General features: G+C 34.4%; 2 protein-coding genes across 2 annotated transcripts; both read right to left on the bottom strand.

Annotated features, from left to right (window-relative positions):
- Positions 1 to 2,822: 2,822 nt before the first annotated feature.
- LOC145101791 (uncharacterized) lies at positions 2,823 to 4,796 on the bottom strand. The gene is made up of 2 exons (XM_079039060.1): positions 4,429 to 4,796; positions 2,823 to 4,062 (listed from the first exon to the last, which is right to left on the bottom strand). Exon 2 carries the CDS (start codon positions 4,049 to 4,051, stop codon positions 3,029 to 3,031), a length of 1,023 nt encoding a protein of 340 aa, XP_078895186.1. The 5' UTR covers positions 4,052 to 4,062; positions 4,429 to 4,796; the 3' UTR covers positions 2,823 to 3,028.
- Positions 4,797 to 13,395: 8,599 nt separating this feature from the next.
- LOC145098472 (uncharacterized) lies at positions 13,396 to 14,433 on the bottom strand. Its single transcript, XM_079036105.1, has one exon. It carries the CDS (start codon positions 14,431 to 14,433, stop codon positions 13,396 to 13,398), a length of 1,038 nt encoding a protein of 345 aa, XP_078892231.1.
- Positions 14,434 to 17,287: the final 2,854 nt, after the last annotated feature.

Genomic DNA, 17,287 nt, shown 5'->3' with positions numbered 1-17,287 from the left:
TGGGATTTGGGGCTTTTAGGACAAGTTTATGAACCATTTCGAGTTAGAAGCCCAGATCTGAAGTTGCTAACTATGGGTTGATTGTTGAGCCCCTTTGTCTCAAACCCTAGTTTATAGTGATTTGAGCCTAGATCTCGTTAGCTACACGTAAAGTTTGCCACTTTACGTAAGGAATAGGCTTTAGAAGAGTGGATCTACAGTTTGGAGTCCATGCATGACTCAAAAGTCCTCTGCATGTATGTAGATCTGAATGGACTCGGCGAGTCCTTCGAGTGGACTCAGTGAGTAGCATGAACATGAGGAGGAACTCGACGAGTGGGATGAACAACTCGTCGAGTCGGATGAAGTTAGGCATGAACTCAGCGAGTTGGAAGAACAACTCGACGAGTTGGTTGAAGATTGCCTTGGGCTCGGCGAGTCTATTCTTGGACTCGGCGAGTCAGGTCGCGGAACCCCAAACCCTTCGAGTTGAAACTCGAATCAGTGAGTCGAGTGGAGACTCAACGAGTTGGACAGGTCAGGACTCGGAAATAGTTGGACTCGGCGAGTCATGGACTGACTCGGCGAGTCGAGTCGCGAATAGAAGGATCCTGAGCATATGAACTCGGCGAGTCAGTAGGTGGACTCGGCGAGTAGGGTTGACCTGGAAGGTTGACTTTGACCAGGATTTTGACCTTGACTAGAGTTGACTTAGTTGACTTTTAGAGGACTGTCAGACTAAGTGTCATATCGAGTAGCAGCCAGAGGATTATCAGCAGAGCTCAACAGTTCAGGTAAGTTTCCTTCGTGGCTCAGACAGGATTTATGTGTTATGTGTTCCGGGCTACGGCCCGATGCAGTATGCAGTATATGTGTGTTCATGCGAGTTGATATGTTTATGTTATGTTCTGTTCAGTTAGTTCCGGACTTCGGTCTGATATAGGGGCAAGGCCCCAGTTAGTCCGGACTTCGGTCCGATGCAGGGGACAAGGTCCCAGTCAGTTAGTCCGGACTTCGATTCGATGCAAGGGGCAAGGCCCCAGTTAGTCCGGACTCCGGTCCGATGCAGGGGACAAGGTCCCAGTCAGTTTCCGGACTTCGGTCCGATGCAGTGGGTAAGGCATAGTATGTGTTTTATATGTTATTGTACGGTATGTGGTATTTTGGAGGAGCTCACTAAGCTTCGTGCTTACGGTTTTCAGTTTTGGTTTCAGGTACTCAGTTTTCAAAAGAGGAGCTCGGAGAGATTGCAGTGCACACACCATAGTCAGTTAGCCTGGGAAATGTTTTACTCTGATAATGAGATTATGTTTTGAATCTAATACTCGAAAGTTATGTTATGACTTATGATACGTTTTTATAAATATGGTTTTAGTAATGTTTTAAAAAGAAATTTTTAGTTATGATTTTTGGGTCGTTACATATTAACATTGTTTATTGTGTATACAATATTCACATGGTACAGTCTGAACAGTTAAGTGGCAGAGGTGGCAAGAGTGTTTTGTAGTTTATAGTGTAGAAGAGATGATTAATCAAGGAAACTCGAGACACATATAGCTTCAACCAAAAGAGAAGCATGTTTTATTACTATAGTATTTCTCAAAAGGTAATTTGTTTCCTTTTTTCTTTCTAATCAGATTATAATGCTAAAGTTTTTGTTTTTTCTTTTTTATCGTTTTGCAGCAATAGAAACTAAACCACAGGTTTGACTAAAAACCAATACTGTCTATTTTTACATAATTAGAAATACCAAGGTTTGTTCATTATTTGTCCATTTTAACAAAAACTAAAGTAGGATGCTAAAATTATCAAAGAAAAGAAAGTGCAATGTTTATTTATTTGATTAGATGCATGGTGGTAAATTGTTCAAAGCAATGAAAGTACAATGGAATTTTGGAATGGTCAAATGCAAGAAATGAGTCGTTTCCTAGGTTTGTTTGTAAGGCTCAAATGCAAGAATTGAAAGTAAAATGATATTTCCTTGGTTTGTTTGTTGTTATGGGCGAAAAGTATATTGTCTATGCAGTAAAAATAATAAAATATGTTGGTTTCAAGTATTAAATTAATATTATAACAAATTTCCTTTGCTTTCTTTTTAGTTTTCATGAAATGTATTTAAGATATGTTACTTTAATAGGGTTCAAAGCCCGATACTTAGGGTTTTAGCAAATCACAAAATTAACAATTTATTTTATGTTTTTTTTTAATATACACACCGTAAGGAATAATGTTAATTTGATCATTTTTGTGTTGAAATTGGATAAATATCTTAGTCTTTGATTGTTTTATTGTTTTATTGTTTAAAAGTGTAATTTTTTTTTTTACTTTTATGTTTTTAGTGTTGAAAATAATTTTATTCTCGGTTAATTTTTAAAACTTTAGTTTTTTTTTGGTATATGTAACCCTATTAGTTTATACTATCTTTATTATGTTTATGACTCTTTAATTAAAAGAAAATAGTAGTTCTATAAACTTTATTAGCGATACAATTACGAAAGCTTTCAATCATATCTGAAGTGGTTCTTTTTATGATTAATTTAATATTTCATTATACAATATCATTTTTCATTAATTCACAAATAAAAATTATCTCATATATCTAGAAAAAAAATTATATGTTTATTTGAATCAACGATTATAATTTTACATAAACAAAAAACATAAATCTCTTAAGTAATAATGTATTTAAAATAATTGATTAATAATTTTGAGTTTTTACTATAAAAAGTTAATTATTTTTGTAGCCGTGGTTCCTGCGGGTTATAACCTAGTTCAAAATAATCACAAAATAACATTTGACAAACTGAATGAGAGTGTGACATGTGGCAAAAAAAAAATATTCATTTATTAAAGTAGAAGCACTGAATCCACAGTGATGACACCCTTCACTTAATCACTTGATAACATGTTCAACTTGCATCATAAGACTAACAAAACAATGACTTTAAATGTTTAAATAAAACAATGGTGGTTCTCAATATCTTGAAAAAAAAATGTTCCAACATATGCAAAGATAAAAACAAAGACAGGAGTGCTAACAAGTCTATCACTAATCTATGAGATTAACATTCAAACAATCATGGGGAAAGTACCACATCTCTTCATAATAGAACGTCTCTTTCCTAATGTTCTTAGTGTCTGCCCACGACTCTGGTTTAAAAACAGCAACGCGCTCCAAGCTAGAAAAGAATGCATATTCTTCTCTTGTCTTTTCACGGTGCACCCAAATCATTTTACCAAAATCTAGTTCATGTAAATAGTACAATTCTCGTGAAATATAGTGCACCACATAAAGCTTTTCACCCCAACTTACAAACATCGGAATATATCTTCGTGTCAGAAAATTCTTTGTTTTGAGAAAAGTCAGGTTGGGATGTGGATGGAGTCTCATTTCAAATAATTGATATACATCTCTTGTCTTTTTATTGCCGATTAGGGTATATATCTTCCCCTTAAAAGCGTGTAAATCAATGATGCGGAATGTGGAGGAAAAGGAGACTTGATTCCATTCTCCTTTACCCGCTATTGAAAACCATATTTTACTCACACAACGCTCTAAAATAACCAACAACCACCCAGATACTAAAGGTGAAAAGACCAGAATAGCCCTGACTCTTGAATATGGAAAATAATCAACAGCAAAGGGGACACAAGGGAAATGAAGTCGATGCCTTGTGATAGGATTCACAAGCCAGAAGTCTTTGGTTTTCCTCCCAAACAAGATCAAATAACCACAAGTTAATCCAACACACTCCCTAGCAGCAGAATGGGGAAGGAGGGTTTTGAACTTTCTTCCTTCAAAGTCCTTTAAGTGGAAGGTTTTCTTATAAGCACGAGGAGATATACACATGGACATGGGTGAAAAGATACCTATGGACAGAGGTGGTTTGGATGCCATAAACTTCTTCCGGTTAGAGAGTGCGAAAGATCTCCATGACTTGCAAACTCCACTGAATCCAACAAAATCAACAACTCCAAGTTTCATCATAACTAAATAAAGCACATCATGGTTAAGATCTGACCATGGCACATCATAAGTTTGGTTTCTAGTTGTACTCATTGTCTTACCCATTGTTACTACACCTGCAAAAGAAAATAAATATTCAAGATCTTGGTAAATACAAATTCTACATGAGATTATATATAGATGCTGTAATTTCAAATGGCCGATATTTTACAGAATGTTGCAAGAAAAAGGGAAAACAAGCACATGAACAGGATCCTGAAGTGAAAGCAAACACAGAATGTATACAGAATATACAAAAATTAGCATCTCTGGATACTCTGAACAAATTTAGTATTTGGAAATTATATATCAACGGCATGGTAAAAATGTTCTTGATGAACTAAAAAGTGTTGAATGTCTACCACTAAACACTAGATAATCAAGTAATCAAACATACGAAGTTAAATTAATAATACAGAAATAAAAACGTTTAGAAGATTTACCGGAATGTTGGCGGTTTACAATTTCGGTAGAGGAATCGGCTCGAGTTTGAATTTATAGGCTTAAAAATTACTCGGTATAAGTAGAAGTCTAACACTACTGTTATTTCCATAATAATGTCAATCGCTGGTAGAGGATGTTGTTTCCTCCTTTGCTAAGTTAGTAATTTTGGTAATGTTTCCATAACGATGGAAATCGTTGACGATATCTCCTACTACTTCGCAATCGTTGAATGCTGATCGTCAAATCCTATTTCCGTGGGCTCGGGCCGCAATAGGTCTTATTTATATTGTAAATTTGGGACGTTCGTCATGGGCCCAGGCTGGAACAACTAAACACCATCCAAAAGATATGAAGTTAAACAAAATGACATAACTACAAAAATAGTTATTTCTTTTAGGTTTCTTGATTTTTTGGATTGCTGGTCTTTTTTGGCTTAGTTTCAATGTGTATTTGGTCGTTCGCTAAATTGAAATGACTATCGTAATGTCCCTCATATTTATTTTTCATTTTTTAATTTAATATAAAGAGAGGGCTCTCTCTCTCTCTCTCTCTCTCTCTCTCTCTCTCTCTCTCTCTCTCTCTCTCTCTCTCTCTCCGAATTATCACATTCGTCTCACCCTCACCCAAAATTCACCACACTAACTCTCCGAATTATCACCTTCTTCTCACCCTCACCCAAAATTCACCACACTAACCCACCTCCTCCTGTAAACCAACGCCACTACCAATCAATCGACTCTAACTCACATCCTCTCCTTTCCCTTTCCCATTCCATTTCCCTTTCCTTTTCCCTTTCTCTTTCCATCATGTTTTTACATCTTTAGATTTGAGAACCACCAAATCATTTGAAACCCTTGATTACTCGTCCAAACCAAGGCCATGGCAGGTGAGATGGTGGAGCAAGGTTGATGATGGTGGTGAGATGATTTCTTCCCCCATTAACAGATAATGCCTTAATGATTTCTTCTCCCCCAAAACCCATTTCGATTCTCGATATCAACAAAAATTCTGCTATTCTTCAGTGATGAAATCAAATCTGCAAAGAATCTGATGAAACCTCTCCATCTTTGTCATCAATTTAATGGTGAATCCTTTCAATCTTCATCATCTTCGTACTGTTGCTCTTTCCTCTCATCTTTCATCCATACAATCCATCAAATCCATCTACAACCCTGAAAATCCCTCCTAAGAATCATCACTATGTTCCCCCAAATCCCACATCTACCAACACCTTGAATATGATTATGAGTCCCATTACAAGTTAATTAGGGCTTGAAACAATTTCAACTTGATAACTTTAGGTGAATGTTTTGTGTATGACAAGGAGTGAGTGGAACAAGGATGAAGATGAAAGGAAGCATGAGATAGGTCGATGAGTTTTTTGGATCTAGAACATTTGATTGATTTTGGATATGGAATTGTAGTTTTTTTATCCGGTTGTAGTAGGTTGGAATTGGACATGAGGATTGGACATGGTAGGACGGGGGTAGGGAAACAGAGTTCCGACCACCACACTCTGACGCCGCTTCATCCGCTCTCCAGTCTCCTACACCACTGAATGAAAATGATGGTTTTACATGGTTGCAACCAACGAATCTAACCAAGAGCAAAATGCACATGAGAATAACGTATATGTGAGAGAGAGAAAGAGAGAGAGAGAGAGAGAGAGAGAGAGAGAGAGAGAATGGTTTGACATTGTCCCTGAACCGATAGTCGGTGGAAAGAATTTAGAGTTCATCTTCTCATTTTAGAGCTCATCGGTGGGTGATGGTGGGGTGGGCATTTTCTTTATTTATTAATTATTAAAATAGATAAATATATATATTAAATTAAAAAAATGAAAGAAAACGAAAAATAAATACATGAGGGACACTACAATCATTTCATATTACCGAGGGACCAAATACGTATTGAAATTAGGCCAAAAGGATCACAATCCAAAATAGTTAAGGTTTAGACCAAAGCTCAGAAAAAATGCATAAGACAGAGACAATTTTTGTAGTTTTGTCAAACAAAATTGGTCTTTAGACCATTCATGATCAATCTGGTTTTCTTTTGGTCTTTGACCAGAGAATTTAAGGTCATACTCATTCTTGTTTTAAACAGTTTTTTTTTTCTTTTACTCTTTGTCCACTTTGATATTAGTTTGGTCTGCAGTCTTTGCATTTTTTTTTTCTGTATTTGGGTTTTCTTAATCAGGTTTTGCTTTTAATGATATGCTAGTTGTGAGACTCGTGTATTACATGAGTTTATTTAAAAAAACTAAACAAACATGAAGATCTAACAATTTAGAAAATTTATATTTATAAGATTAAAGTAAATATTTAATTATTAAAATTGAAGTGTTTATTTATCTTTTAAATTTAAACTAATAATTTAAATAAATAAACAACTAAAGTAATTGAATTCAATTTAGAAATTTAGAAATTATAAGAAAAGTTGCATTAATGAAATGGATATATATTTATTATTTCATTTATTGCATTTAAGTATTATATGAAATTTAATAAAATGGAAAAAACCACTAAATGACACATGTATATAATTTAATTTAAAGTTACCACAAAATGACACATGACATAATGCATAAAATGATGACAAGTGGCAAAATTATTTTCATTTATTATGGAGGATTGTGAAACTTCTTTATGTGTCGTTTTTTGTACAAAAATAATAATTAACGGCTTGTAGTGTAAGGTACACCTGGTACAGTAATGACTTTCAACAAAATCTATAGAATGAAAATGGCTACTTTTAACCAAATCACCTTAAGTTAGGATTCTACCAAGGCCTAGGCCACTTTTATCACTTTTATTATTATTATTATTATTATTATTATTATTATTATTATTATTATTATTATTATTATTCATTAATTTAAACAAGGTTGGTTTAAGTTTTTAGACTTTACCACAAATTCATTGACAATCAACGCTGCGTGACGAACTCACGTGTCATTTAAACCCATGAGCACAATACTTTAAGTAAAAGTTGGTAATTAGTACTCGAAAGTCATTTACTCATAATGTAAATTCAAAGTTCTACATGACAATTTAACCCATGTTTTCTAATATTTAAATTCTCTACCTAAATTTATCTAAACCTATATTTGAATGAGCAAAATGTCATTAACTCACCACAACTTTAATTTATTTGTAGGTATATGCACATATTATCAACCAAAATGCCATTAATATACTTATTCTCAAAACATGAATATTAAACAATCATTGTCACCCAATGGTTCTAAGCAAATGATTATTAAATATTAGGCTATTAGCTTACAAAGGCCAAAGTGAGTAGAAAACCAAAGTGAAAAGCATGTGAAAGACTAATAAGAATGAAGGAAACGTGAGGAGTACCAGACAAGAAGCACCTATGTTTGAAGTTTGTGGGGTGCCTCGGTGATCGTTTTTAGCTTGTATCTTATTAGTAAATCTAAAAACTTTGGTTAACCAGTTTTTTAGCTATTCAAGACTAAGAGTGACTGTTATGCAAAAGTGGAGACTGGGATTGCCAATCTATAAAAATGGAGATCGGGACTAATGATCTGGATCACCTTGGACGTCTTGTGAAGAAATCAAGCCATCAATCAAGCTTGGAGACTAGGGTTTCGTCTGGATGGATTGGAGGCTGAAGAGAATGCCCTAAACCCTGAGTTTAGGTGCTTAAATATGAAAGAAACCTTGAAAATCATGGGCTTGGGTTACATCTTCTTCCACGTCGTGGAATCACTCTTGTCACGTCGTGGCAGCCATCTAACGCGTGTTTCATGCATTTTTCATCCCGCGTCCTGGTGATCCATTCACCACGTCGTGGCATTAGGTTTTTCCCAAAAACCTTACCTTTGATCCCTCTAAGCCTGATCTAAAATAGGAAATCATGTGTTGCGGAAACCCCTTTTATCCTATATCTTATCTACCAGTAGGCACAGAAACATAAGATACATGATGAGTTGATACCTAGCTTCACCTAGTTGCTTTGCTGACCAATAACCTCTTATTCTGATTTGTTTTAGTAGGAGGTAGTTTTTGAAATTGATCAATGAGCACCTTTGTTACGCATATCTCTTTTGTTGTAGATTGGATTAGTTTTTTAGCCTGCTCCTGCCTCGTGTTTAGTTTGCAACGTTCTTCCTGAATGTTTGGGTTTGAGACGTTGGCAGTGTTAACCGTTATGTTGTTCTTGCTGATAGGGGAAGACGACACCATTTTTTGAACTAGAGAAGTTAGGATAGATATTTAGAATGTGATTTTGGCAAAAAAAAAAAAACCATTCAATTATATAGTGATATCGATATAGAGTAGACATGTGAAGAAACATATGATTACGGGTGTATTTGGGATTCCTTTTTTAAGTTAAAAGTCCTTTTGTAAAGAACTTTTTCTAAAAGAACTTTTTCTAGAAGAAGGTATTTAAAATGTGTTTGGATGGACTTTTAAGACTTTTAAGAGATAAAAGCCAAAAGTCACAAAAAGATGGGATTTCATGACTTTTTAAAAGGCTCCTTTTTAGGCATGGCTAAAAGTTAATTTAAAAGGACTTTTCTATTTTGCCAAACATCTTTTGGATGTTTTTAATGTAACATCCCAAAAATACGAGCCAAAAATTTCATTTTTTTAAAAACATGTACTTAGCAAAACATTAGGAATGAAACGTGCAACGATCATATCATTTCACAAAAGATATTGCATGTCTAGAAAACATTTTTAATAAACATAAAAGTGTCAGAGTACAAATCCCCAGGAAGATCTCATAATGCGGAATACAAAGTATGTGTGTGATGTACCGCTACCGCGCCAGCTCCTTCCCCTTCGAAGAAAAGGTACCTGAAACCAAAACTGAAAACTGTAAGCACGAAGCTTAGTGAGTTCCCCCACTGTACCACATACCATATAATCACATAACATACATATACTGCCGGGCATATCTGGGTGCCCGACCTACCCCTTCGGTCCTCACGACCGGATACTGCCTAGCATATCTGGGTGTTGGCCTCCCCTTCGGTCCTTACGACCGGATACTATCGGGCATATCTGGGTGCCCAACCTACCCTTTCGGTACTTACGACCGGATACTGTCGGGCATATCTGGGTGCCCAACCTACCCCTTCGGTCCTTACGACCGGATACTGGGGACTATTTCACCCCTACTACTACCACATAACACATAGCATCATATCATACTAGCACATAAACCTATTACAGGTAGCAGCAAACCTAGATGAATATCACAGAGACAATCATCTAATCATACAACTCCTACTGATGGGTCGGCATTGTGGCCGTAGACCCATCGCTACTGGAAGGTAACTCACCTCGAAGTAGCTGTTGATTTGTGTGGGAACTAACTGTCTCCTGCTGCTGTCGCTCCGGAAATCCTCCGGCTATGATTCCCACAAAACACTTAGTCAGATACTGCTAACCGACCTCAGGGTAAAATGACCATTTACCCCTAACCAAACTAAGAGTCAAATTCAAAGTCGAAGTCAAAGTCAACTGCCAGTTGACCCGACTCGCCGAGTTGGCTTGCCAACTCGCCCTCCCTATCCCTTTGTCTGACCATCAACCTGTCTCTACTCGTCGAGTTAAGCATTGACTCGATGATTTTTCCTTCTAAACCAAAGGCCACTAGTCCTTCATCCTACTCGCCAAGTTGTATAAACAACTCGTCGAGTTCGTCTTCATCAGAAGAACACTTTATGCTGCGACTCGCCGAGTTGTATGAACAACTCGTCGAGTTTGTTCTTGAGGCAAGAAGATTGCCTTAAACTCGCCGAGTTAGGGCATCGACTCGTCGAGTTCCTTTATGAGTGAGTCTGGCTTCCGACCCACTGAGTCACACCCCATGACTCACCACTCCACTCTGCAAACACAAAAAAGGGAAAACTCAGGGACTCGCGACTCGACTCGCCGAGTCCGATGAACGACTCGCCGAGTCTTTCGCATGCAAACATTATTTGCTCGAATCCATCTCATGCCATACATAGATCTAAGTTTCTAGGGCCTGATTAACACGTAAAGTTTCCAACTTTACGTGTAAATAACCACCAATGAAGGTTTTAGGGCTCAAAATGCACTAAAAGGGTAGATCTAGGGCTTTCATGCAATATGGGTCCATAAAGGCAGTAGATCCAAGCTCCTGGAGCTCAATCATGCCTAGATCTAGAGGCTAAACAACTTATTACAAACCCTAATACACATTCAAGCTTGGGGAAAGGCTCAAGAAGGACTTCCATGGAGCTATAAGGGACTATAAGCATGAAAACAAAGGGAAACCAAGTTATACCTCAAGGAAATCACTGAGATAGCACAAGGATGCCTGGCCTCCTTCTTCTCTTCTTGATCTACTCTTCGTTCTTCTCAAAATCTTCAAGAAACACACCAAAGCACTCAAACTCACAAGGAATAAGGGTTTGAACGATGTTGGGAGCTCTGAGGGTGAAGGGGGCGAGGTCGGGGCGCATAAGGTTGGTTTAAACAGGGTGCGAACCCTTGAAATTTAGGGTTTCATCAGACAGCGGGGACTCACCGAGTCCAGAATGTGGACTCGTCGAGTCGCCAACTTAAACGTGCCCCCCCAAACCCGTCTCTACTCGACGAGTCGGGCCTACGACTCGCCGAGTCCAAGGCTAAAATGTAAAATACTTAGATAAATTTTACGTACCAGGAACCAGGCACTACATTTAACTTGTTAGAAAAGTTAAACGTCCAAAAGTTGTTTTAAAAGCAAAGCCAAACACCCCCTACAACTGACAACAAAGTAGAATCTCTAAAGCCTTTGCATTGAATTAGACGGTGGAAATTAAATTTGATTATCCTTTTCAAGAGAACCACATAATTTCACTAATTACTACAGTCCTTTCAACTTCCTTGCCATCATACTTGACGTTTTGTTATTATCTAACCTTGTGGAAACTAGGTATTTAGGTTAATGGCTTACTTGGAATTTCAGTTGACATGTAGATTGCTTAGTTGGCATATAACTTCGCATGTAGGGCATTACTTACCTATATAACCCCTTTTAGAAAATGGATTAGGGAAAGAATCCCCATAACTCTGAATGACTTCTTCTTTCATGCATTCTTCTTCCTCTAAATCTATGATCTCCAAGGCAAGCATCAACAATTCAAAATCAAAGAGGACACTTGAAGATGGAAAACCTTGTAACTATGGGTACATTTCTCGAATTTGGACATCAACCACCAAAGGTAATCATGGTCGAAAGTTTATGGTTTCTGCCAACTCTTCGGTAAGTCTCTTTGAAAGTTATATCATATCCTTTGCCTCAATAATTTCTTGGTTATGCGATATTTTTTGAATATGAAGGATCAAAGAAGAAAAGTTACAATTTTTGGCAATCGGTTGATGACGATCTACCAAACAAGACAACTGAAGTAGAACCATTAGCAAGCTCAATGGAATCGAAGATTTTAACATTGGAAAATGATTTCGAATTATACAAGATGAAGAAATATGTCGATTCTACGAGTTTTAGAAAGCACTTTGATCAAATGAATAGGAAATTGGTGTTTCATAAATGTTTTTGTATTCATGCTATTTGTTATAGTTATAGTGAAAATAATGATGTAATATATCTCTATATGCTTTTGTAGGGGAAATGTATTTTGAACTGTGTTTGTTCGTGTTCTTTCGTTTAAGTTAGCTGAACAAATGAACGAACACGAACGTGATAAACGAACGAGTTTTTTGGTCATGTTCGTTCATTGAACAAATAACATTGTTCATATTCGTTCGTTTATGTTCGTAAACATGCTAAAAGAACATAAACAAATGAAGATAAACAAACATAACTGAATGTAAACGAACATATAGTATAATAATTTAATCAAACACACTCTGAACATGCATAAACATAAAGGGAACTAAATGAACGAACGTAAACAAATAATATAAACGAATGCTCATGAACATAAATGAACGAACGAGACCATTATTCATGTTCGTTCGTTTAACTAAACGAACAAGAATTTGTGTCATGTTCGTTCATTTATTAAATAAACAAACATAAACGAACTTTTCGTTGAACGATTCACAAACAGTTCGTTGAACGTTCGGTTTGTTTATAGTCCTAACCACCATCTGCTCCTCCACTCCCCCACGGACCCGCTTTCCTTTCCCATTGTCCTCAATATAACACAAGCCACCACCAACTCCATATCCATCTACCACATCCAGATGAAAAGGAACAAGGTTGCAATACCACCAATGAAAAAAAAAAACTATATTAATAAGTTTGTATTGTTGCCATGAACAACAAGTCAATCATGAATACGAGGGGATTCAATAAAGTTGCCTCATTTGAGGTTTTCCCTGGTTATCCAAAAAGAATTCAACGACTTAGTTGAATCAACCTCTAAAGTTTATATAATATGACCAAATATTTCCAAACACTCGTGCAAGATTAAATACAAAGATTTGTATGGAATGATATATCTTACAAACACTTTGATCTATAGTACCCGTTCGTTTAAGTTGTATGTTCATATATGTGATATGTTGCATCACTCGCCTTTTATGAATTGAACCTTTGAAGATCAAACTTTGAAAAATAAATACAAAGTATAAATAGAAATATTTTTAATTCAATTTGCATTCAAGCAAATTCAAAATGTATCATGAAACTCTTATTCCCACATGGAAGATACTTTTATAGAAAGCACTACATCCATAGTGGCCGTCCCAGTTGGTGACACCATTCACTTGATAACATGTTCAGCTTACATGATAAGAAAAACAAAAGGTCCTTCATCACATAAAAGGGAGATATAATTGTTAGTTGTTGCCACTTGAAGCGAAGGGTGAGTGACAACTGACAACAGAATATTTTAAACAATAAATTTAAATATCCAAATCAAACAATGGTGCTTCTCAATTTCTTGAAAAAAAATTGTCCCAACATATACAAAAAAAAAAACAAAAACGGGAGTGCTAACAAGTCTATCACTAATCTATGAGATTAACATTCAAACAATCATGGGGGAAGTACCACATCTTTGCATAATTGAACTTGTCTTTCCAACTGTTCTTAGTGTGAGCCCATGACTCTGGTTTTATAGCAACAACACGCTCCACGTTACAAAAGAATGCATATTCTTCTCTTGTTTTTTCACGACACACCCATTTCATTTTACCAAAATCTAGTTCGTGAAAATAGTACAAATCTGGGGAAAAGTAGTGCATCAGATAAAGGTTTTCACCCCAACTTCCTAACATCGGATGATATGTTCGCTTCAGAAAATTCTTTGTTTTGAGCAAAGTCAATTTGGGATGTGGATGGAGTTTCATTTCAAATAACTGATATACATCTCCTGGCTTTGCACTGCTGATTAGGGTATATATCTTCCCCTTAAAAACATGGGAATCAATGATGTAGAAGGTGGAGGAGAAGGAGACATGATTCCATTCTCCTTTGCCCGCTATTGAAAACCATATTTTACGGGCATAACACTCTGAAATAACCAGCAACCACCCGGATACTAAAGGTGAAAAGACCAAGATAACCCTGACTTTTGAATTTCGAAAATCATCGAAATCAAAGGGAACACAAGGGAAATGAAGTTGATGCCTTGTGATAGGATTCACAAGCCAGAAGTCTTTGGTTTTCCTCCCAAACAAGATTAAATAACCACAAGTTAATCCAACACACTTTCTGCCTGCAGAATGAGGAATGATGGTTTTGAACTTTTTTCCATCAAAGTCCTGTATGAGGTGGCAGGTTTTGTTATAAGCACGAGGAAGAGATATACACATGGACATGGGTGGAGGAGAAGGAGATATAGACATGAACAGAGGTGGTCTGGATGCCATAAACTTCTTCCAGTTAGAGAGTGCCAGAGATCTCCATGACTTGCAAACTCCACTGAATGCAACAAAATTGACAACTCCAAGTTTCATCATAACTAAATAAAGCACATCATGGTTAAGATCTGACCATGGCACATCATAATTTTGGTTTCTAGTTGTACTTTTTGTCTTACCCATTGTCACTACACCTGAAAAAGAAGAATAAATATTCAAGATCTTGGTTGATGCAAATTCTACATGACTGAGATAGAAGATCTTGGAATATACTGACACTGTCCTTCTCAAATGGTCGATTTGTTTACAAAATGTTGCAAGAAAAAGGGAAAACAAGCACAATGATGAACAAGATCCTGAAGAGAAAGCAAGCACAGAATGTATACAGAATATACAAAAATTATCATCTTTGTATACTCTGAACAAAAATAGTATTTGGAAATTATAGATCAACGGCATGGTAAAGATATTCTTTATGACCTAAAAAGAGATACTCTATCTCTCTACCTCAACTCTTTTACACACTACACGAAGATAACAATGTTAGAACATGAAGACAATTGCTAAATCACAAAGCTGTAAACGAAAAAACAAACCTGCTTTTTACTTGAAAAAACTACATTCCTAATATACAATTGGCCAACAGGCCAAGTCAATTACTCAATTATAAAAGTAGAAAAACTGAGAAGTATCAACAAAATCAAATGACACCTAAAAAACCGATCTAAATACCAGATTTACACAAAACTAAAGGATCATGAATCAAAATAACGTGATTAATCACAAAGGAAAAAGCAGAAAACGTAATCTAGGTGTGAATTTGTATAGTTACGTACTTCAAAAAACAATGAAAAATTAAACTCTGATTTACTCGATAACAAAAACAGAAAACCCTTTTTTTGAGAAGCTGTAAACCAGCATTGAATCGCGTGAATGTTTACCACTAAACACTAAGTAATCAAACATATGAAATTGAAATAATAATAATAAAGGAAGTAAAGTGTTTAAAAAATTTACCGGAATGTTAGGCGGTTTACAATTTCGGTAGAGGAATCGGCTTGAGTTTGAATTTATAGGTTTAAAAATTAATCGGTATAAGTAGAAGTCTAAAACTACTGTGTTTCCATAATGATGGCGATCGATGGAAATCCCTGGTAGAGGATATCTTTCGCCTCGGACAGTAATATTAAAAATCCTATTTGGCGGGGGTTTGGGGGCCACGCCGCAATAGGCCCAATATATATATATATATATATATATATATATATATATATATATATATATATATATATATATATATATAAAAGGTTGGTTTAAGTTTTTAGACTTTACCACAAATTCATTGACAATCAACGCTGCGTGACGAACTCACGAGTCATTTAAACCCATGAGCATAATACTTTAAGTAAAACTAGACGAATGCTCGTGCGTTGCGCAAAAATTCTTATATAGTTGAAGTCTTTACAAATATATGTCTTTTTAAATATAATAATAACGTTGTTGTTAAATTTGATATAATAATTTATATACTAAATTGATATAATATATTGATTATTTTGAATTATATGATAATATATACATCTATTATAACTTCATAATCTCAATCGTTTGAATGACTTCTACCCGCGAGTCACACATGAATAAAATTAAATATAATAAATGGTTTAATGTTATTTATAGTTGTTGGTATTGTTAATTAATTTTTTAAAATTTATTTGCTTAATGTTTTAATTTCTATCATTATAACTTTTTAAAACATCAAACATTATTTTTTTTGATTTTAAAGGTAACAATATAATCATTTATATAGAGTTATTTTTAGCTATTTTTATTGTAAGTTATTTTAAAATACTTATTTGGAAATTTTAACGATTATAAAAATATATTTAAGAAATATTTTAGTTAAATTGAGATTACAATTTAGTTTTTGTATTTATCATTACAATTTATCACTTTTAACCATTTACAAAATATTTTTATGTTTTTTAAGTGGAACTGAAATTTATATTTAAGTTGACATTGTAATGTACAGAAACACCTATATAGTTTAAGCCTTTACAAATATATGTTTTTTTTAATATAACAATAACGTTATTGTTAAATTCGATATAATAATTCGTATGCTAAATTGGTATAATATATTGATTATTTGTAATTATATGATAATATATACATCTATTATAACTTCATAATCTCAATCGTTTGAATGATTTCTATCCATGAGTTACACATGAATAAAAATAAATATAATATATGATTTTATGTTATTTATAGTTGTTGTTATTGTTAACTAATTATTAAAAATTGTTTGCTTAATATTTTAATTTCTAGATTATTTAAAATATCAAACATTATATTTTGATTTTAAAGGTAACAATATAATCATTTATATAGAGTTATTTTTAACTATTGTTATTGTAAGTTGTTTTAAGCTACTTATTTGAAAATATTTAATGATTATAAAAATATATTTAGGAAATATTTTAGTTAAATTGATATTACAATTTAGTTTTTGCATTTATCACTTTTAACTATTTACAAAATATTTTTTGGTTTTTTTAGCGAAACTGAAATTTATATTTAAGTTGACACTGTAATGTTATATTTAAATCAACAATTTAAGTATTTTGTCAAAACTGTTCAAAAGATGTAACTTTAAACTGATAATGGTTTATATACAACAACATTTTAAATCTAATAAATTAAGTATAATATGTTAAAATTTAAACACATAACTTTATAAATAGAAGTAAATATATTATTTTAAAATTGAAATTTAGTCTATTTATATTATACTTTAGGTTTGATATTTATTTAACCTTCTTAACCAACTTATAATCATTATTAGAGAGACACTACAATTTATCACTTTTGACTATTTATAAAATATTCTTTGGATTGTTTAAGTTAAACTACAATTTATATTTAAGTTGACCATGTAATGTTATATTTTAATTAATAATTGAAGTATCTTATACAAATTGTTCCAAAATTATACATTTACAATGATAAGGGTTTACATCCAACAATATATTAA

This window comes from Lactuca serriola, chromosome 4, assembly GCF_051521515.1.
Source record: "Lactuca serriola cultivar US96UC23 chromosome 4, Lser_US96UC23_V15, whole genome shotgun sequence".
NCBI classification, from domain to species: domain Eukaryota; kingdom Viridiplantae; phylum Streptophyta; class Magnoliopsida; order Asterales; family Asteraceae; genus Lactuca; species Lactuca serriola.
The sequence above is the reverse complement of the archived record's forward strand: the minus strand, read 5'-3'. Positions and strand labels throughout refer to the sequence as shown.